Below are 21,707 nucleotides of genomic sequence, written 5' to 3' on the forward strand. Positions count from 1 at the left end.
ACGGAGGGAGTGGACCCTGCCATCTTCCTCCCTCACATGCTGTCGTGGTGACCTCAGGAGAAGCATTGGTGGCCGTGACATTCTTGAAAGAAGCTGGGGCACCCCATATCATGAGGTGACCCTTCGGGGCTCCTGCCTTCAGCTCTGCTTTCTGGAATTGAGCAAAATCCCTGCCACACAGACTTCATCTCCTACCATCTCTGCTGAGAAGACACTGAAGCCCAGCCCAGCCCATCTCCTGCTTTCTCAACCTCTGCTCCAAGCCAGCCCTGGCCATTTGATCACACCCTTCATGTCAGACCCAGATCACAGCACTGGGATCTGTCTATCACCCTTGAATAGGGGCCACAAACCTTATGGTTTTTTGATTTGCAGCCTTGAATCTGCTGCCCAAATCCACACTCACTCCTATAAGCTGGAAAATAAATCTGTTTATTTTATTAATGAGCTCAGAGTAAGGTTTGGAGTGACAATCCTGGCAGCAATTAGAGCAGAGGGCAGAGGAGAGGGATGGAGAGAGAGAGACTCCAGTGGGGTCTTATTAGGGTTCAAGGAAGGAGTCCCCCAGAGCTGGGAGAGACCAAATTCACTGGGCCAGAGGAAAGGAATGAGAGTCTGGATCCTTGAGATCTTCTCCCAAACGGCTGGCTGCTCCCTTTCCTCCACGTTGGCCTTCAGAAGAGTGGCCCGAGCTGTTCCTTATCTGGCCCTGGTTCAGGGCCAAAGGGAGTTTGAGATTCCTGGGTGATAGATTCAGGTCCCAAGGATGCCATGTGGTGTGTGTAGTGTGGCCTCTCTCAAGGCTGGTCCGAGGCTTTGTGTTCACGAGGTGGGGCTGGAGCTCACTGTTTCCTAACGGTGAATTTGGTTTCCCCTTTTGGACTTCAGAAGAAGGTCCTGCAGGGAAGTGGAAACAGCCCAGGTGGATACAGGCTTTGTGGATGCACACTCAGCCCAGCCAGAGCAAGGCCCCACAACGGGGAGTACCCACTCTGGCAGCACAAGGCCCTGCCACCCTTTGGAGACCCCTCTGGGTGCAGGCCCCAAGTGGCTACACAGCAGCCACAGCCACAGCACACAGGAGGCCAGGGAGAAAGCGGGAGGGACACCTGGGATGGGGGAAGGAGGAGACTGGGAGGAACAGGGGCAAGAGTCCCTTGCAAAAGGCAAGTAACAGAAAACATAGGGCCATGCAGGCCACCCCAGAAGCCATGGTCTACCCGGCCAAGTGTCTTGGGAGCATGAGGCCCTAATGTTTTGGGAAAGTTGTAACAGAAAAGTCAAGTCCAGGCTTGGGTCTGCCCCAGATGCTGCCATCTGTGGCTTCAGGCCACACCAAACACCAGTTTCACAGCCACCTGCCAGCTCTGTCCACGGGCACATCCCTATCACAGGGTGAGAAACACATCCTACAGCTGGGTTCCATGGTATATCCCACAGATAGAGCCCAGAGCCAAGGAAGGGAGAAGGCAGAGAAGACCGTTTGGTCTAAGCACGGCTCAGGCCATGACAGGGCACAACAGGACACGAGCAACTCTAATCCACCAACCCTGGTTCTTTGGACCAGCCTTCAAAACCTCTTAATAGCCCTGGTTCTGGCCAAGTGTGGGGGCCATGGTGGAGCAAGAGCTCCCAGGACGTTGGCATTCACAGGAAGGGGAATTTTCACATTCTGTTGAGGACATCTCTTGTGGGCAATTCCAACCAGGCTTCCTGTGGGCTCCTTCAGCCCCACATGCCTGGTTCGAGGCATTGTCTGTGTCCCTCAGAGAACGGTGCCCAGGGCTTCATCCTGCTCATTTGGGTGCTGCTTGGGACCCAAAGCAGGTCCCAGGGCCGTGATGAGTCAGGACACCTGGGTCCCAAGCAAGTACTACAGACTGGGCTTTGCACCACTTCCCTGAGGGGAGGGCTTTGAGTCTGAGGAATTCCACTGTGGCCAACAGCAGGCCCCAGGCAGCACTTCGGGGATGGCACCTTGTGTACCCTCCAGACGCCAGTCCAAAGAACCTCCTGTGAGCGTGGGCAGCAGATGGCCACTGCAAGCAGCAGGGACACACAGGGCCCTGTGGCCCGCCTGCCTATTCACCGTGGGCTCCAGCTGCAGGAGGAACCCGTGTCTGTGCACGGCAGCACGGTCTTCAAGGAGCTTTCGGACCGGCTGGGGGCTTTCAGCTACGGAGGAGGGAAGAGAAGCTCTATATACACAGAGCAGAGCAAGAAACACAAAACAGGCTTGGTTACTCCCAGGCAGAGCTCCATGGGGCCTCTCCTTTCACTGGGCTCCTGCCTCGGGTTCTGCCTAGCCCCTGGGTTCCAGAATTAGGAGCTGCGAGACCCTGGTTTCTCCAAGACATGTGTAGAGCTCAGATTCTGCTGGCCACGGGGAGCAAGCAGGCCCAGCCATGACAGGGAGGCAGGGCATGGTCAGTGAGTGGGTGAGTGGTGGGTGGGTGAGGGCTGGGGAGGTGATGGGATGAGGTGAGGATGGAGGTGAGACACCACACAGAGGCAGAGAAACAGAGAAAGGCAGACAAAGAGGTAAGAATGGATGCAGAATGACAAGGACAGAGGAACAGGGACTCAGATACAGGGATGGAGAGAAACAGGAAGAAAGAATAGGAGACAGTAAGAGAGAAAGGGGACCGGGATGAAGGGGAAAGAGGGGGGCAGATAAGAGGTTGACAGGGAGGAAGCAAAGGGTGAAAGAAAGACAGAGAGGGAGGAGGAGAGAAGCAGAGAGACCCACAGGACACAGAGACAGACACACAGGGAATCACAGAGAGAGACAGACTAGGCCAAAGCTCCCTGGAGATCCCACAGGGTGGGGACAAAAGCCTGTGCCTAGAGGCACAGTATGAGTGAATGCAGTTAGACATCAGGAAGACCTTCCAGAGAGTGAAGGATGGACACAGACACCTTCTAACCATCTAATAATGGGGCAGGGGATAAAGTTCTGAGTGGGGAATTAACAATCCTGAGTCTTTTTCCCAACGTCTCTGCTTACCCGGTCTAAGACCTCATGCCTCAATTCCCCATAGTAGAGAAGAATTTGGACAAGACTGCCCGGGAGGCAGCTCAGACACTGCTTAAGGACAATGACTTGGCTCTAGTCCAAGAGTTTTCTAGGAGCTCTGGCTATGAGAAGCTGCGTGCTTGGGCCATTCCTTCAGGCTGGGAGAAGGCTGGGGGTGGGCTGGAGAAAGGTGGCTGAGATTCTGGAGAAGGAAGAAGAGGTCTCAGGCTAGGTGCTTGCACACACTTACAGCTCATCGTCATACTCCTTTGGGGGGCAGACGGCAACCACAAGGTCGATCCAGTCCTGTGGGGAGAAGCCGTGTGACTCTGGGGCACACTCAGTTGGATGGTGCATCTGCCCCGGCACTCCATCCCCATTTCTGGGCCCCATGGCCCAGGATCAGCCAGGCTGCACCTTCTTCCCACGGGCCCACCTGGGCCCCACTGTGACTTCCATGGTCTGAGGACGTTTCTAGTCTCTGAGGCTTCGGGACCATGGAGGACAGGGCTGCAAGGCCCTTGAATGACACTCAGCTCCCAAATGTCGATCTATGGACCGGGGACAGGCAGCAACCTCAGAATAACTTGGGGGAACTTCTTAAAAGTGTAGGCTCGTAGACTTGGCCCCCAGAAGTCAAGAGTGAGTCCTGGGAAATAGTACTTTTAACAACCTCTCTGGGTAATTCTGACGCACTTTCTGATGCACAATCAAGTGGGGGACTTCTGGCCCAGCTTTTTGATCCTAACACCTGAATCCCTTTTACTGCCATCCTTGACTTGCCCCTCATTCTCCCTCCTTGGCTTGGGTGTATCCCCTGAAAAGTATTGGAAATATCACTGGGCCCCTCTACCATGAGCTGGTTCCTAATATTGAGCTGAAATCTCTCTCTCTTTCCCCAGGACTTCCCTCCATCCAATCCAGGTCTTCCCTCAAGAATCAGAGAGAACACTTCTGCTCCCCCTGCCCTAATGCAGACCTTCAGATAATCAAAGATAGTCATCATGTTACCCGTGAGTCTCCTCTTCTCCACATCCCTTCATGTGGGTCCCAGGCCCATCTGGTCAGCTTCCTCGGCACTGAACTTAATACCTCAGGCTCGGCTGCCTGCATACAGTTGCACAGGTTGTGCATTGCACAACATGAGCAGGCACCATTCACACTACAGTCTGTAAAAGGGCACCCCCTCAGATTATGTAGTGCACAGCCTGGGCAACCTTATGCAGTGACCCTGATCCAGGTGGGTGTCTAATGAGTGCAGAGCAGATTCCCACCAGCCCCTCCTTCATCCTGGGTTCTCTGCTTTTGTTAATGCTTTCTGGTAGCCCCCGGAATTCTCTTGATTCTTGTTCAGTGTGCACTTAGAAAAGACCTTAAGTCTTTTTCTTGGGTGACCTGCCATGCCCTGGCTTCAGGAGTCTGTTTAAGCCACTGGCTTTTTGGATCCAAGGTCAGGAATTGACATTTATTTTTCTGAATCCCATCTTGTCAGATTTAAACCACAGGCTGGATGGGGTATGGTGTCACCAAAGTGTTGCCTGGACTCCAGATGCCCACCCTGGAATGAGGCATCCTATTGCGAGGCCTGGCTGCAGAGGCCAGGGTTGGAGGCAGACAGGTGAGGGAGGAAAGGAGGGAGGGGCCTTATTCTTACCCCGCCCTGATTCCAGGCCTTCTGCAGGGCAGCCTCAGCCTCAGCCAGGGTGTAGTCTGTCACAGTCTTGCCGTTGATTGCCATGATCTCGTCCCCTTTCACAATGCCACCTGCAGGCAGATGAGGCTGATTGGCCAACTGGGCTGTATGTGACATGTGCCTGGCCCAGGGCTTGGCAAAGGGGGGTCATTGCCAGACAGCAGAAGAGACCTGAGCCTGGGTTCTGAAAGCTCATGTGGACTCAGAAAGCATGAGGGGAAACTAGCCACCTGGTTAGTGGCTAGTCAAAGGGCATTTCGTCCCTGTCCCTTCCACACCCCCTCACCCCAGCTCAGGAGAACCTGGATATCATTGATGATGAGCCTCTGTTATTACAGAGGGACACAGACCTGCATTTCCAGCACAGTATGAGGCCTGAGTCAATTCTGCCAGCCGGCCCTCCCTGTTGCCAGTCATGCTGGTCTGTTCAGGTCCCTGAGCTGCCATGCTCTCTCCTGCCTCAGAGGCTTCATGTCGCTGTTCCCTACCTTGCTTTCTCTTCTTCTAGGTCTGAGAGGAAATGTCAGAGGGGGCTTCTCTGACCCCCGCTCAGTCGAATGTAGATCTTGCCTATTCTCTCACAGCATCCCAATCTTTTCTTATTTGGCATTTTCCACAATTCGTAATCATTAATCTGTTTGTTTACTGGTGGTCTCTCCCACCACACTGTCAGCTCCACATGGGCAGGGATTGTCTTTTTGGTGCACCATAATATCCCCAGCACTTAACATAATGCCTGACACAAAATAGGACCTCAGTAGATATTTGTTGAATAAATGAAGCTGTAATAAGGTGCTCCTGAAAGAGTTGCCTGGGATCTAATAATTTTGGGGAAAGCTGAGTTATAAGCTGAACAGAGCTACTCACTACAGGATTTGTCAGTCTTGAATGTGCTAACATGCACTGCAGCTTTCCAAGAGGTAGACAGATTGCGCGTGGTTTTCCACACCTCTTCGACATCAGAGCCCTTTTTGGAGGAATTTCTCCCAGTCCTGATGTCCACACAACACTCTCCAGGTTACATTGAAATAGATCACCCAGGAGCCTTGTGGCATGAAGGCCCATAGGAATGTGGTGTATGATACTGACAATGGTGGCCATGGCGGCTTAAAACACACGTGCTCCTAGGGAAGCTTCATCAGTGACTGGTTATGTTCAAAGCAGTGTAGCACCAAACCATAGAAAGCAGTTGCCTCTGTGCAGTGCAACTGGGGATGGGTGACTTTCACATTTTCATTTTGTACAAATCCATGACAGAGTCTCAGGGGCAATAAGGCAGTGGTTGGGTTGGGGCTTTGTAAGTGGGAAGGACCCAGGAGAGTCACCCATCCATCCTGGTCCCCTCTCTCTGCTAGACACAGCAGGCAGGTATCACAGAAATGTCACCAGGTGACAGAGAAATGAAGACAGAAGAAGAAGGTGGGGCCTGGGTGGGCACTGATGGGCTGGGGCAGCTGCCCAGCTGGGCAGTCCCCCTTCTATGGCTGAAATGAAAGCTTAGAGTGTGAAGTCACCAAGGTCATGGGTGCAGAGCTGGACTTGTATCCAGGGCTCCCAATGCCCATACCTCACCTTAGTAACCCACAGAGGCCTGGTTGCCAGCCCCCAAGGGCCTTTCCCGTCCCTGTTTCCTGCCCCTTACCTCTTACCACCTCCATTCTACCACCTCCAGCTTATGGTACAGCCTGGCTCCAGCCTAGGACTGCCTGGAAGGGATCTGCTCATAGGGTCCCCCACTCTGGCCTGGGAAGGTAAGAGGCCTGGGGCTCCTCCTCCAAGGGCACCTACATCTCCACAAAGGGCCACAAAGGACTCAGGAGCTTCCTTGAGATGGAAGAAGAAATCACCAATGGTGGGGTTTCAGACACTGTCCGACAGGTGAAGGGGGTGATGGTTTGAAGCAAGAGACTGTGCCTGGGGTCTGCAAAGGTTTCATTCATCAGCAGAGGGTGTTTTTGTAGATAAGGGGATAAAGAACAAAGCAAAATGAGAAGAGAGACACAGGGTATGGGGACCTCTGGCCCTCTGGGAGGGGACAAGGCTGCAGAAGACCTCAGACAGAGGTGGCACTTGTGCTGGACAGTAAAGCAAAATGACCAAACTGCCTGGATTCAAGTCCTGCCTCCACCTTCTCCTGGCTGTGTGTCCTTGAACAAATACTTTAACCTCTCTGAGCCTCAGTTTCCTCAGCTGTAAAATAAGAATAATAACAGAACCTGCTTTCAGGGTTGTTGTGAGGATTAAGTGAGTTAATATCCGTGAAACGCTCAGACACAGGGCTGCAAACCAGATGAATAGCTTCTGGCACATGGCTAGTTCTGGCCAAACGTTCGGCTCTTATCATCACTGAAAGGACAGGCAAGGTTTCGGGGGTTTCCACGTGCTGCTCCTCTTCCTCGAAAGCCCTTTCTCCCCTTCGCGAGGCTGACATTGACTAATGCTCAGCTCAGGGTTCGCCCCTCTGAGGAGCGCTCCTGGCCTCCCACTTCCTCTTGGTGGGTTAGAGGCCCCTCAGGGTTCCCACAGCTTCCCTCCACTCTGAGTTCCCCGTCAGCCCTTAGCAGACCATGCTGTGAATTTCAGTATCTGGCAATTCTGAGTCCGTCTCCCACCCTGGCTGGGGACTCCCTGAGGGCACGGTGGCATCTGGCTTGGCTGTGTACTCACAGGTCCCGGCACCATCCCATGCCCCCAGGGATTGGACAGGCAGTCGGATGGATGGACCCGAGTGGGAGGGCATTCTCCAGCAACCGTCAGCCCACTCCAAGTGGTCACCTGTTTGCTTTCCTGGAGGGCCCCGTCTAACCACTGTATCATCCCCAAACCTGGGTGTGGCTGGTCTCCACTCACCATGCCGCTCAGCAGCTCCCCCCTCATACACAGCAGAAACGACCACCTTCCCAATGGGGGAGTCCACACCGCCTTCCAGGGCCAGGTCTAAGGATCCCTCCTGGTTAGAGGAAAACAGGCCTTAGGGAGCCAAGCAGACAGCAGCCTGTGGACACCTGGGCACCAAGGAGTCTCTTGACAGAGCCACAGTAAGAGTGGAAGAAGCCATGGGGCCACCGGCAGTGCCATCTGGAGAAAACGCAGCCTCGGTGCCAAGTGGGGCCTGGGTATGTGGCCCTACAACAGAGGGGCGTCTCCGTGGGAGAGGGGAGGACAGTGGGGACCTGAGAGACCACCCAGGAGTGACCTTGAGAGTAGAAGCAGGAGACCAAGGGAGGAGGGGCAGGCACAGAGAGGGATGGCGGCCCACCGGCCTCCACATGCCCAGGTACCTTCTTAATGCGTAGGAGCCGGACATCCTTCCCCATGATCTGCTCTGGGGTGAACTAGAGAGAAAAAGACAGTGGGAAGCTTTGAGCTGGCCTGAAGGATGGCGCTTGGGGTAGGGCTGGAATGGGAATCCAGGCACCTATGGGACACTGGGCCCCACAGAGCACATGGGCAAGGGGACTGTGCCCAGCCCCACCCCTACTGGTCTTCAACTGGGGGTCCCAGGCCCCATGGGGACAGTGGACACACACACGTGCATGTGTACCATACAGTTCACACTGGAGTGCCCTTTGGAAGGAACCTTCGTGGGAAGAGCAGCTGGGGCATCACTGGGGCTCCTCTGTGCCCCACCCCAAGGCCCAGAATGCACCACTATCAAACACTCTAACCCCAACACTGCCCTGTTCCTGGGGTTACTCGCCCAGAAGAGAAGCGTCATCTCTTACCATGGAGTAGGGGTCAAAGCCTTCCTCATATTTCCGGAAATCCTGGAAGCAAAGGGAGGGCTTTAGGGCAACACAGCAGAGGGCTTTGAGGGTCAGGGCCGAGGAGTAGGGGGGTGAATGGTCTGAATCCAAGGGTCAGAAGTGAGGGGTAGGGCGGGGGAAGGCATGGCCAGGGTACAGGATGCAGACAGAAGGCCGGCAGCCCCAGCAGCCAGGGCACCCCTGTTCAGGGACAAGCAGGAGGCTGAGGAAGACTTTAGAGGATCTCGACCCTGCCCTGCTTCAGTGGCACAAGCGTCAGGGGCACCAGTGACGTCTAGATGGTCTGGAGAGGCAGCATCTGCCTTGCTGAAAGTCTCAGCCCCAGCCTCAAGTCCTTTAGGCCCCACCTCATCTCTTCCAAGTCTCCACTGGAGCAGGCCCAGGCCCTGGGGGATGAAGCCCAAGGTGTCTCCACCCAGTGCTCTGACCCCACAGGAGGGGCCCATCCAGCTCAAGAGAAGGCTGTTCCTGGAAATCAGCCACAAGATGGTGGAGGGAGCCCACGGACACCTAGAGGAAAGCAGGTGGTGTTGAGAAGCAGTGTTGGCCTGGAGCCTGGCAGTGTCCTCATGTAATGCTTACCTAGAAGGTAAGAGGCCTCCCCAGATTCTGTGGAGTGCAGGTTGGCCCTTTAGCTGGGGGAGAAGGGAGGACACACAGCTCAGGGGACCTGGCTTGATGGGGGATGCTGTGGGGACAATGGCTCCAGGGTGTAGGAACAAGACAGTGAGGTGGTACCTGAACACACAGTGAGGTAGTGCCTGAGCTACGTGGCCTTCCTCGGGAGTCACACACAGTGAGTGGGAGCCAGGGGCATCCCCAGGCTGAGGGGCCAGGATGCTAAGCACAAGGGCAGCAGAGCCATGGCTGGTCCCCATGGAAGGTGGGAGCAGAGGAGAGCCCCGTGGCAGGCCTCGCCAGACTGAGTGGAGCCACCCACAGCATGCAGGTCCCTAGACCACACCAAGTGACCCATGGGGCCCAAGGTCTGTGTGGTGGGGAGGCCACAGACTCCCCTATCCTCAGAATGCACCAACTAGGTTCCGGGCACAAGATGAGCACCAAATATCAGCAGACAGATCCCCAAGCATCTGCCTGGCATCCCTCCTCACTTGCCTCAATCACCCAGGCTCAACCCCAAGAGGCCATGAGCTCGGCTCAGCTTGGAAGCTACATCCAGGTCAGTGTGTGGGCAGCAGACAGAGGAGGGGGTGCAGTGAATGCACAGGCAAGAAGGATCATTGGGCAGGATGTGGAGTCGATGCTCTTTGACTTTGAGGGCCCTGCCTACTCCAGCTGTTTCTCCTGGAAGGCTGGGCAGTGCTGGCTCTGGCCTCCTTGCTCCATGATCCTGAGAACCAGCTCTCAGGGATGGGCCAGATGGCAGGTACTTGTGTTTTGTGTGAATTTAGATCAGAGACTCATAAGCCACTGCAGCTGGTTGGCCCTTAAAGAGGCAGCTCAACCCCTCATTCAACAGAGGAAGAAACTGAGGCCCAGAGAGGTGATATTCACGCCCAAGGTCACCCAGTCAGTGGGCAGGGGAGCAAGGGTTTGACTCCAACTCTGGAGCCTAGACTCTGCACTTCCCTGCTTCTCTCCCTGTGAGGGCTGTTTGTGCCCTAAACCGCCAGGTCCTGGAAGGCCTCTTTTGTGATGACAGTGCTTTAAGGCAGGATGGTGCAGTGTTTAAGAGCACAGGCTGCAGAGACCGACCTCCTGGATTCAAATCCAGGGATTGACATTAGCTGTGCCATCGTGGGCACATTTTCAAATCTCTCTGCTTCAGTTTCTCATAGATAAAATGGGTATGATAATAGCACTTACCACCCAGGGTTGCTGGAAAGATTAAATTGACAAATCCTTGGGCTGGGAGCAGCCTCTTTTGCCAACACCTATGTCTCACTGCACAGTTGATACTGCCCCTCTGCTCCCTGCCTGTAGTCAAATCAGCTTGTGGTCTGTTGGTGGGTTATCAGTGAGGAGGCTGGAGAAGCCTGGGCTGGCTGCAAGATCTCTCTCTGTCCTGGGGTTTCTTTCATTGGTGATGAAACAGCCAATCCAATGGTTGGCTCCGTGGAGGTACCCCAGGAGGCAGGGAGGTAGGTGGCTGCCTGCCTGATGCCACTCAGAGGACCAGCAAGGACTTCCACGTCCCTGTGCACAGGAGTGCCCTAGGCACAGGGAGGACCTCAGCCACCACCTCCTCCCTGACGCTGGTTCAGTGTCAGGCAGGGTTGGTGAAGCTGTGATCTGCCCGGAGAAGAAGAGGGGAAGGTACAGGGAGACACCTAAGCAGCCCCTTCCCTCTCTCCTAGGGCTGGAGCGAGGGCCCATCTTGGCCTCTGTGGGCCTCTGAGGGTTCCTTCTGCCCTGCTCCTCTCTGGACAAACAGCAGCAGAAGAGGTGAGTTCCCAGGGATCCTGCTGTTTCTCAGCTCATGCATGGGGTCTAATAAGCCCTGGGTCCCCATCTGATATGAAATCCTCCCCAACCCCTGCACAGGCAATGGAGGACACAGCTCTGGCCTGAGGCTTGGTGGCAGATGGGGCCGCCATGGACCTGACCAGGTACTCCCAGACAGAAAGAAGTGGCACAGAGTGGGAGGGACGGGGGTGGTGGGGAGACCTCCAGACACACAATGGGTATCAGTTTACTTGTCTGAATGCTGTCTGATAAACCACCATCCTCTTCAACATCTCCTGTGGCTGCCAGAGGGAAAAAAAAAAAGTTCCACATTGGATGTTACCAATAGGTCTTGGCTGCCCCCTGGTGCCAGGCCTCGGGCCTGCCAGTCTGGGGCTGCCGTGCCAATGTCCCTCCCCGAGCAGACAGTCTGGCTTATGTTAAAGGCCTGCTCAATGCCCAAAGATGCTACCTAGTTGTTGTCAAGCAGACACCACCCCTTGATATTAGCCAGAGAACATGACATGGATGCATCCGCAGGCTGTCCCAGGAGCAAAAACTTTGCTCTCTGGGGAGCTGACAGGACAGCTAAGGCCCAAAATAAATATCTCAGCTGTCCTGCCCTGACATTTGGATAGAGTTTCCTTGAAAGGGAAGTTAAAATTCTGACATGACTGTCTTCTCACTGTGCATGGGAGGCCAGCCAGTGGTCGGCACCTCTAGGAGGTGCACACGAATCCCAGCTCCCTTAGCCATCAGTAACTGAGACTGGCGGACATTTCCCACTTCCCCAGGACCACACCTCAGACTTCCAGTCCCAGTGAGAGGTGAGAAGTAAGTTGGAGAAAGGGAGTGAACCTGCTCTGGCCAGTTTCCCATCTGAGGGTGTTTCATGCCAGGCCACAACAGGCCTTAGGGCAGGGGCCAGGGCACCTGGAATCTCTGTAGGTTTTGGCAAGATGGCAGCGAGGGTAACAGCATGGGCTTTGGAGTATGAAAGGCATGAGGGTAAGTATTAAGTCCAGGCTCTGCCTGGGGCACCTGGTGCCCCTCTGGTAACCTCTCTAAACCTCCCTTTCCTCGAGTGTTAAACAGGATGACCACAGGAACCATCTCACAGTCCTGCTGTGAGGATTAATTGAGGCCATGCACAGCCTGGTATATAGTAGGCTCTTCACAGGTCGTAGCGGTTATTATTACTTTTAGACAGAGCTCCAGGCTGTTCAGTCAAGTGGGGAACAGAAATTCCACTGGTCATGTCAACATCCACTTACACCCATGTGGCCTCATCTCTTGGCCAATAAGAAGGTTAAGAGATGGCATCTGTGATCTGCATTTTTGTCCCACCTCACTTGCCCTCCAGAGACAGCAGAGCCCAGGGGAGGAGCCCTGGTCTGCTCCTCTACAGACAACCTGGAGAGGACCCAAGGGGCTTACCAGAACTTCAGATTTCACAGCTGGCCTGTAGATGAAATTGGGCTCCTGGTGGACCATGACAGGTTTGGAGATGGTGGACACGCCAGGGCCTCGTGGAGGCTGTGGGCTTGGGCAAAATGTCTAAGGAGTTAGTTTAACAGGGACCCAGGTGAGGTCATGGTGGGGTGGCCAAGGCCAGCCATGCTACTTCTACACACATGCAAATCTACACCCATGCACATGTGAAGCCAGCCTGGTCATTCAACTGCTGGAGGTCCTGGGGTTGTGATCTTCAGCAGAGAGATGAGAAGCCCATTGGCCACAGCGTGGGCTGAGATCACAGAAACTACTGAGCGGCTCTAAGAAATTGGACGCTTGAGCTAGAGCCTGGCTTGGGGGTGCCAGCAGCCAGTGTCACCCAGGAGACACACTTTCAGACCCCTCTCTCAGTGGCCATGGGTGCTATCCAGTGTCCCTTGTCTTTAAGGGCTGTCTCTTTGGCCACAGTTCCAGTCCCTGGACCACAGTGTGAAGCATCTGCTGTTCCTAGTTGGTAGGCACATAGTCTCTAGAGGCCATGGGGTGAAGACCAGTAAGAGAGGCATCCAGGGGAGCTGACGCAACCTATCTGCTTGGCTCTAACCCACTTGATCTTTTTGGGCAAGATGTATCAAATCAGTTCACAACCCTTCCCCCAAAACCTCCCCAGTGTCCCCATTGACTACTGAGCTCATTGGCTTGACTCCCAAGGCCTTTCATGAGCTTCTCTAGCTTCCTTTTCAGCCTTATCTCTCACTCCTCGCCACGCTCCTCACACTGCCCAGCTTTAGCCTCAAAAAATGCCAGGCTTTCTTGCCTTGAGGACTTTGCACGTGTTCTTCCTTCTGCTTTGCCTCCCAGGTCTTAAGTTGGGCATCACTGCCTTCTGGAAGCCTCCCTTGAGCTTTTCCTCTACTCCAGCCCTCTTCCTTATTATAGCACCTGTGCTTCCTCTGTCTCCATCCTGATGGTGTGGTGGGTGCCTACTTTTCTTTGTTCCCCACCAGACTGTCTTGAGAAGGGAGACTGCAGCTGTCTATGAAGCAGGGATTCCCAGTGCCCTGCATAGTGCCTTGGCATATAGTAGGTGCTCAATAAGCATGTGTTGAATGAACAAATGAATGACTAAATAGTATGGTGAGAACATGGGACAGTGCCTGTGGATAGATCTGGCCCTGAAAACCCCCCTATGGCCGGTGCTGGTGTGGCAGGCACAAGTGTCAAGCCAACACAGGTGTTTGTTTCCATGACTTGGGGCCTGCTGGTGGCTGGGCTGACTGTGTGGGCGTGTGGTCACTCACACTTCCTGCTGCAGCACTGATGACAGCTTGCCAGGGGCATGCAGGGAGGAGGAGGGTGGGTGGTACAAGGGTGAGAGGTGGGCCAAATGAAGCCAACCAAACAACAGCCCCCGGCTTTCGAGGCTGGGACAACCCTGGCTTTGATGTCGCTTGTGACATTTATAGTCCAGTTCTTCAGAGGCTCCTTGTGTTGGGGGGCTTTTAACCTTCCCTGGGCTCTGATCAGGAACTAACAGTGGGAACTTGGTGATGCCTTGAAGAATCTGAGAAGTCTGGACTCTGTCTTGAATCTTGATCCTGACTCAAAGTTTTGCTGACACTGAGATTGCTAAGATCCCAGGTTTGCAGCTTCACCCAAATTTTCTTTTACTCTGGACTATCAATAACCATAGTTAATGTCTACTGAACATCCACGATGTGCCTGCCACTCTTGCCATTCTTAACTTAGAATGTGTCCATGTATTAACTTATTTGATTCGAATAGGTAGCTGCCATTAGCATTCCTATTTTTGGACAGGGATGCCCAGGCTCAGATAGATGAAGTAGCATGTGTTCAGTTACCTAGCTAGTAAGTGGCACAGCCAGGATTCAAACCCAGGCAGTCCAACTCCCTGCTACTCCAACTTGTCATCTTTATGTTCCCTGCACTTGCAATACCCTTGCTCCCATCCTCCATGTGTTGCCATCCCTCAAGGCTCAGCTCGTAAGCCCTCTACTCTACAGAGGTGTCTTCAGTCTTCAGTTAGAATGAATCCCTCCCATAGCACATGGCTTATGCATATTTTATAGCAGAAGCCTGCCTGGGCAGCAGCTCATCCTTCAGATGGCAAAGTCCTGGAAAGCACAGGCATGTCAATCTCCTCTGCATCCTCTTCAGCACTGATCCCCTCTCCCCTTCACAGAGAGAGGCCCCAGGCAGGTACTCAATCAAAGTGGAATCAAATTTGTTGAGGAAAAGCTACTGCTCATCTTGATGGAGGCCACTTACAGAGAAAAATGTTGTGCAAGGCTAACTCAGCTCTAGAAACCAGCTCCTGGCTGGGCTCTGGGGGAAGATGTCCCCAGAACAGGCAGATTTCTTCCTGTTGAAGCTGCAGGGCTCACGACCCCAACCAGAGGTCCAGAAAGGGTCCCTCTGAGAGTCTCTCGCTGGAAGCTGCAGCCTTGCTGGCATCTGGCACTTTCTTCACTCCCACCTTCCTTGTAAGCTCTCCTGAGTGCTCTGAGATGCTTGTCCTACTCTCCATGCAGGAACTCAAATCCATGCAGGGAAGGTTAATAAAAACCACTGGTCAGGTGCTATTGACTGTGCCCTCCCTCAGCAACCCCTGCTACCCTCAGCTGACATGAGATGCCTTTGCACTGACTCAAGCCTGGCCTCATGGCTACGGGAGTGGAATAATATTTTGTTTTTCCCTTCATGGGATCCAAGCTCCCTGTCTTCCTCAGAGATTGCATGTTTCAAAATAGTCTTTGGATTATGAATAATTAATAAGAAATATGTCTTTTTCAGAAAGACACTGTTCATCTTCCTAACATCCAAGAAAAACATTCCTATTCTTTTAATAGTAAATTATTTCTAGGAACTCTCTCATCTTTATTTTTTCTATAGCTGGAAATTGGCCAGAAATTTCTGGGTATTACACTTCAAGCCAGTGCAGTTGGCCAGTACTGTAGAAAATGGCACTGGAATGTCCTAATACTGCATTTGATGGTACAGTGTTATCACTTCATTTACAGAGCCAAATACGCCCCTGCTTCCTCCTCCCCTCCCTTTTTTTCCCGTTAAATCAGGAGTCATTTCCCATATTCAAGGCTTTCTGGGATAATATCAGGAAGTGACTGGATGTGACAGAGTGCTGGCTATTCATTAACATAGACTTCCAAGTCCTACATTGAAAGTTACCAGCCTACACTAGCAAAGAAGAGCTAAGAGAGAGCAATGAATATCAAATGGACACACCGTTGCTTACCCCAAAGGTCCCAGGCCATTCACCATACAATACAGCACTTCAAAATCAGTGAGAACCACCATATACATGCAGGACGTCCACACATGCACACGGAGGGGGCATTCCTGGAAAATGGGGTGAGATGATGCTTCTTTCTGTCTCCACTCTCAGGAGCAGTGGAGGACATGGGAAACAGCAGTTCTCCCCACTCTTCCTACTTCCAAACATAACATGCAGAACAGGGACATTACCTTTGGAGTGGGTGGGAAGCTCCGTTCAGGGACAGGGGAGTTAGTGGGCTTCCCACTGTGGTTCTTTGCCTCCCAGTCCTCCACTGGATTGCCTGTGTCCCCAGTGCGGAAGGGATGGTTGCCCAGTGCTTCTTCCAGCGCCGAGGGCAGTGGGCGGGTGGGAGTGAGGTCTTGGGTGGGAACGGATGGCGGGGGAGGGATGGGAATGGGGGGTGGAGTGCGCTGCACCCATGGGGAGGACGAGGCGCTCACATGGCCAGATAAGGGAAGGACAGGGGGCGCCGGGACCTTGTGGGGTGGGTTGGAGGGTGGAGGGTGGGGCATCACAGGCAAGGCAGAGGGAGTCTTGGGGGGATAGTAGAACATGTCCAAAGGGATGTCGTCCAGGTCAGTGGTGTGCAGGTGCAGTCCGCCTGCGAAGCGTCTCAAGGGTGGGGCCAGGGGAGACACAGAAGGCGGGGGAGGCGGGGGCCCTGTGGTCATCTGGGGTGTTGCAAGGAAGTTCTGTAATTGTCACTCTGCTTAGCGCTCCACTTCACAATACATCGAGCACTATGCTCTTCTAATCTGTTTCTCTTGCTACTGGAGACCCACCACCCTTACATCAGAACCATGGGGCGCCATTCCTCTGCCACCTGGATGCCCAGCTGAGGCCATACTAGGCTGCTGTTAGGGAGTGCCCAAATGCAGAAGAGCCCCAAGTTATGCCATCTGTGGGTGGTAAGGTGTTCACAGAGTTCATTGTCTAAACTGGAATGCCCTTGAGAGTGTAAGGGGGACTCTTAGTCATGATGCCAGGACAACAGGCCTAACTGAGACTATCGCAGATGAGCTGGGACTTAGAGATCACTCTGGGAGTATACCTAGAAATACAGACATATCCCTCCTCCTCAAGAGGGGAGTGGGGTGGTAGGGGTGGGCCTGGACAGTGGATGGGCACTGTGAGGCTAGTGACATTTGCTAGTTGTCATCTCACCTCCCACTGTCCCCACAGTGGGTCATTCTGAAGACAGCAGGAGGGTCTATGTGGAAAGAAGGGCTCTGTTACCTCTGAAATCTCATTATCAGCAGAGGAAATCTGCTCGAGGCGCGTTTGACAGAGCCTCTCCACCCAATATTGAATCTTTTCCGATTCTTCAAGGTCTTCCCGCTCTGTCTCAGACACCTGGGACCCAGGATCGGCGCAGAAAGGAGAGGACAAAGGGTACATTTGAATAACATGTGGATAGAAATAGCATGAAAGCACTCCTTTAGAAACTCCAGAGTACTGTGAGGTGCATCAGCTATCTAGAAAGAGACCTGGGCTTGTTCCAACTGGCCCTCAAGGAGGCGGCAGCAAGGGAGAAGAGAGTGGCGGGGTGTCAAGTTCACTAAGCAGAACTTGTAGGCAAAATCAGAAAAGGGGCTTATGTATTGTGAGGGATTAGCTGGATCCCAGATCCCCATGAACCCTGAAGCTCTTATGATTTTCCAAGAATGGAGTTTTTGTAGCCTCCCCCAGCACATTCCAAGAGTTTAACTTGATTCTTTTTTTTCCTGCTCCATTCTGCCTTGCCCTCAGAAGCATAAGTTCAATCTTATTTTTAATTTTGTGGCTAATTTGTTCATAATGTCAGACCTAATGCATTTCACATTTTCCAGGACTTCTCTGGTTTTACAATCTAATCAAATTGGCATTCTGATTCATGGATGCGTTAAAGAGAAGCAGAAACAATGATACCTCCTACAGCTGGGGAGTTAAGGTTACCCATCTCACCTAGCATAGGAATTATTCATGGTGTAAGGTTGCTTTGGACATGTCTTCATGGGGACAGCCTCAGATATATTCCCAGGTTGATGAGGTCTAGCCTTAGACACACCCTATGTTGAGGGGAGCAGCCTTAGACTGATAGCCTGATTAATTGGGAGATAACCTCGCACCTACCACCTGCATAAGGGGGTTAGCCTCAGACCCATATTCTCAGAGCCAAGCTAAGTTGGGTGGGGGGGGGGTCTGGTCTTACAATAACCTGGGAAGGGAGGCCAGAGTGATTCAGACTTGTAGACAGGTCAGTGGAAGCCTAACTTCAAGGCTACAAGCAAGGCAGAAGGGTTAGCCTCAGACCATACTCTAAGTAGCCTCAGAGCCACACCTGAGATGGAGAGGCCCAGCCTTAGACTCTGGTGGGGTAGAGTGAAGAGGACAGACTCAAATCTCTAAGCCAGGTGTATCAAAGGCTAACCTGAGACCTACCATCTGGTCAGAAAGGCTAACCTCAGACTCACACCCTCCGACCAAGGAGGCTAGTTTCAATTCCAAAGCCAGGAGCAAGACTCACACCCCCAAGCAAGGAGATTAGTTTCAATTCCTAAGCCAGGAGCTAACCTCAGATGGCCCTGGGCAGGTGGCATGATCTCTCTCTCCAGGCTGGGGAGCAGGAAAGGGCTCACTCCACCCTTGTATGCCATTTGAGGAGAACAACTCCAGCTGGTCCTCTGGGAGCACAAGAAGAACGACCACATTGTGTCCCAGGGATGCTTGCCTGGCCTGCAGGCAGGACACATACCTCCTGGGCCAGCCGGTTGATCTTTAGCTGCTTTTCCTTCTCCAGCATTTCCTCTTTCTCTTTGTAAAGCTTTTGTTCAAACTCCAGTTCTTTCTTATTCTTTCTCAAGTCCTGCAGGCTGTCATACTTGGCTTTCTTCTTATCTTTTCCTTTCTGAGTAGATGTGGCATTGTTTATATGACTAAGATTACAAATAGTGTCGACAGCACAGCACACGGGGCATCCAGTCCTCACATAACGCAACCATCCCATGGTGAGCCCCTCCCCCAGCTCTCTCACCACTCTGGACATCAGACCTCAGGTTTAGGACAGGAAGGCCACTGCTACCTACTGCAGAGTGGGAGACACATTCTCTTTACCAGCCAGAAAGACTGGCTTATTAGTTCACTAACTAGCTGTGTGGCCTTGGCTAAGTTCCTTAACCTCTCTGGGCCTGATTTGCCTCATCTCCAAAATGGTAAAAATACCTCCCCCACAGGCTTGCCACCCAGTGCCAATGAAATAACATCCATGAAAGAACTTTGTAAAAGTTCTGTATAAATAAAAAATAAAATAAAAAAATAAATAAGTGCTATATAAATAAAGGGCATTGTGTTGATTTTCCAGTATCTGGCGCATGCCTTCTGCATCATCTCATGTTCAGATTCAGAGATGCATCCTGGGAGATTCCAGAGAAAATCTGGGAGGGCTGGCAAGCCTCATCTGTAGAGGTCCCGTCCTAAGCTAGAAGTGATAGGAGTCACACTCAGACCTGGGGGCTCAGAGCCAGGGACATCAGATTTTACTCGCATGCTTAAGCTCTGGACCATTTCATCCTGGAGAGTCTAGACCCACAGTTTCCTCTGAACTGGGCCCCTCTACTGAGGGCTAGCTGGAAACTGCAGGACTGGGAGGCAGGGCATGGAGAGAATGGCTTAACTGCTTTACACTCACCATCAGGGTTCTTTCTAGAGGATTTGGGGAGGGACATGAAAGGCAAATAGACTCCTTATTTTTCCTGGAGGAAATAGACCCACCGAGCCTGCATTCCTGGCTGCTTCTCTCATGGGGTTGCAGGGAAGCCAGGGGCTAAGGCAGGAAGAGAATGATCATTTATGAACTGCCTATGTGCCAAGGGATTTATACCAATGATCTCCTATGTAGGTTTATCCTCATTCTTTGATGAAGGAGCTGAGGCTCAGAGAGGTAAAGTCCCTTGTTCAATGTCAGACATCTTGTAAGTGATAGTACCAGGATTTGGACCTGAGTCTTCGAGGTCCTAGTTTTTCTATGGTGCCCTGATGAGCTGGGGGCAAGGGAAACACGGCAGGAGGGAGGGTCAGCCCCTATCACACACAGCGTGGAGGACAGAGCGAGCATTCAGGAGAGGGGCAGCAGAGACAGCCCACACCCTGGGCAATTTCTGGGGCAAGGAGGAAACCCCCTGTTCACTGAGCTCACCCCCGCCCCCAACAAGCCTTCTGGGGATCTGCTCTTGAATTTCCTGAATCATCTTAGTATCCAAGGCCAGGAATGAGGAATTGAGCTCCCTAGCAATGGACACACAACATTCATCCACAGCTGGAGGGACTTGGTGGGCGATTATGGACCTCTGAGGGACTCTTCCTAGCTCCTCTCCTAAAGACACACACCTCTGTGTACTGCTAATGTGCTCTGGAAATGGTCACCTCTGGGACCCACCTCCAGAGCAGTGTATGAGCCTCTCAAGAAAATGGTTCTCACTGCTTCAGAGTCCTGCTTGGTTCCTCGCCTACCTTGTTCACTAGACTCAGTTGATAGATGAATCCCTGCCATCGTAGTAGAGATTCAGACAGCAATTTCCCAAGAGGAGCCAGAAACACTGCCTAATGGTAGCTTGCTAGAGTAAGAGCCTGGCCTCCTCCAGGACCACCACAAGAATAATGGCCATTCTGTTGCTTAAAAAAAGAAAGAAAGAAAGAAAAAAAAACTACCAGTGCTAAGATTATAGAGTCAGGGCTTCTGGGTGGGGTAGTAGACAGTTTCTGTCTCATGCCCAAGAAAGTCATATCTGTACAGATGCAGAGGGCAAGTTGCCCCATGGCATTTCCCACTGATCTCAGACTGGCCCCACACAGGTTACTTAGCTGTGTGTGAATCTGCCTTCCCTGCCAGACGGTGGGCTCCTGCAAGTAGGGCTGGTCTGTGTGAGTGACTCAAGCAATTCTGATGAAAGGGCTTAGTCAGAATCATGAATCCTTCATGCCCTGGCACAAATTCTGCGGGGCCAAAGGCCTGGGAACCTTGAGCCCCAGAGGGATTTACTGCCAAGGTGGAAATAGAAGACACTGAATCTTTATATTATTATTATTATTTTCTTGAGACAGAGTCCTGCTCTGTCACCCAGGCTGGAGTGCAGTGGTGCAATCTCGGCTCACTGCAGCCTCTGCCTCTAGGGTTCAAGTGATTCTCCTGCCTCAGCCTCCCAAGTAGCTGGGATTACAGGCATGCGCCACCACACCCAGCTAATTTTTGAATTTTTAATAGAGACAGGGTTTCACCCTGTTGGCCAGGCTGGTCTTGAACTCCCAACCTCACGTGATTCGCCTGTCTTGGCCTCCCACAGTGCTGGCATTATAGACATGAGCTGAATCTTTATATTTTTAAATAAGGGGAATTTATGCACAGATATCATGGCCATGGATACCCACTTGCATTTCCTGGAGACTTGGCGTTCCAGCTGCTGGGAGACAAAGAGTCTCTCACGGCTCTAGAAAAAATGATGACGGGTTTTCAGAGCTAGTATGAGGGGCATGGTTCTGTTGTCCTTTCAGCTGTCAGTTACATCCATGGCCTGTCAGTTACAATATTCCTTTTGGTCTAGACTGAGAGGTGAGGCAGATGGGGCGATTGTGCTATTGATTCTACTCAGAAGCAATTCTTCTTTTTTTTTTTTGAAGTGAAAATGAAAACCAAAATGCCAGCTGTTTCTGGAATAATTAGATTAAGGAATAGGGGAAAGGCAACCCTATTTCTTTATCAACAGCACTTTCAAGGACATGATTTCTGATGGGAGGTGGTATGTGGAGAAGATTCTAGTTCTTTTACATTTACATGTTATTAGTGCCTGAAAAAGATTTGACATATCTGTCTCCTTTATTATTTTTTTCAAGTAAAATCCTATGTGTGCATGTGTGTGTGTGCTTGTGTGTTTTGTCCTCTCTAGCTGAGTTCTAGTAGAGGCAGAATATAGAGAAGAATTAGAAATCTAACCCAATGAGGCATCCTAAGCCACCAAAGTCAGCCTGTCAAGGGAAACAGATAGTCTTATGAGACCAAGGCCTTTCTGAGACCAGGACAAT

At 52.3% G+C, this 21,707-nt stretch overlaps 1 protein-coding gene across 7 annotated transcripts in view; it reads right to left on the bottom strand.

Annotated features, from left to right (window-relative positions):
- Positions 1–416: 416 nt before the first annotated feature.
- USH1C (USH1 protein network component harmonin) overlaps positions 417–21,707 on the bottom strand; it is a 50,427-nt gene continuing 29,136 nt past the window's right edge. The window contains exons 16-27 of one of the 7 annotated variants that reach the window (XM_063608102.1): positions 18,388–18,540; positions 16,890–17,006; positions 15,842–16,324; positions 12,320–12,439; positions 11,134–11,184; positions 8,435–8,476; positions 7,991–8,044; positions 7,560–7,659; positions 4,671–4,780; positions 3,267–3,322; positions 2,090–2,198; positions 707–897 (exon numbers count right to left, since the gene is read on the bottom strand). In XM_063608102.1, coding sequence (XP_063464172.1) covers positions 853–897; positions 2,090–2,198; positions 3,267–3,322; positions 4,671–4,780; positions 7,560–7,659; positions 7,991–8,044; positions 8,435–8,476; positions 11,134–11,184; positions 12,320–12,439; positions 15,842–16,324; positions 16,890–17,006; positions 18,388–18,540 — 1,440 coding nt within the window. In that variant the 3' untranslated portion in view covers positions 707–852. Of the gene's footprint in view, positions 898–2,089; positions 2,199–3,266; positions 3,323–4,670; positions 4,781–7,559; positions 7,660–7,990; positions 8,045–8,434; positions 8,477–11,133; positions 11,185–12,319; positions 12,440–15,841; positions 16,346–16,889; positions 17,007–18,387; positions 18,541–21,707 lie in introns of all 7 variants that reach the window. The other 6 variants (XM_034932236.3, XM_034932235.4, XM_034932238.3 and 3 more) reach the window with 6 other exon arrangements.

This window comes from Pan paniscus, chromosome 9 (genome assembly GCF_029289425.2).
Source record: "Pan paniscus chromosome 9, NHGRI_mPanPan1-v2.0_pri, whole genome shotgun sequence".
Taxonomy (NCBI): Eukaryota; Metazoa; Chordata; class Mammalia; order Primates; family Hominidae; genus Pan; species Pan paniscus.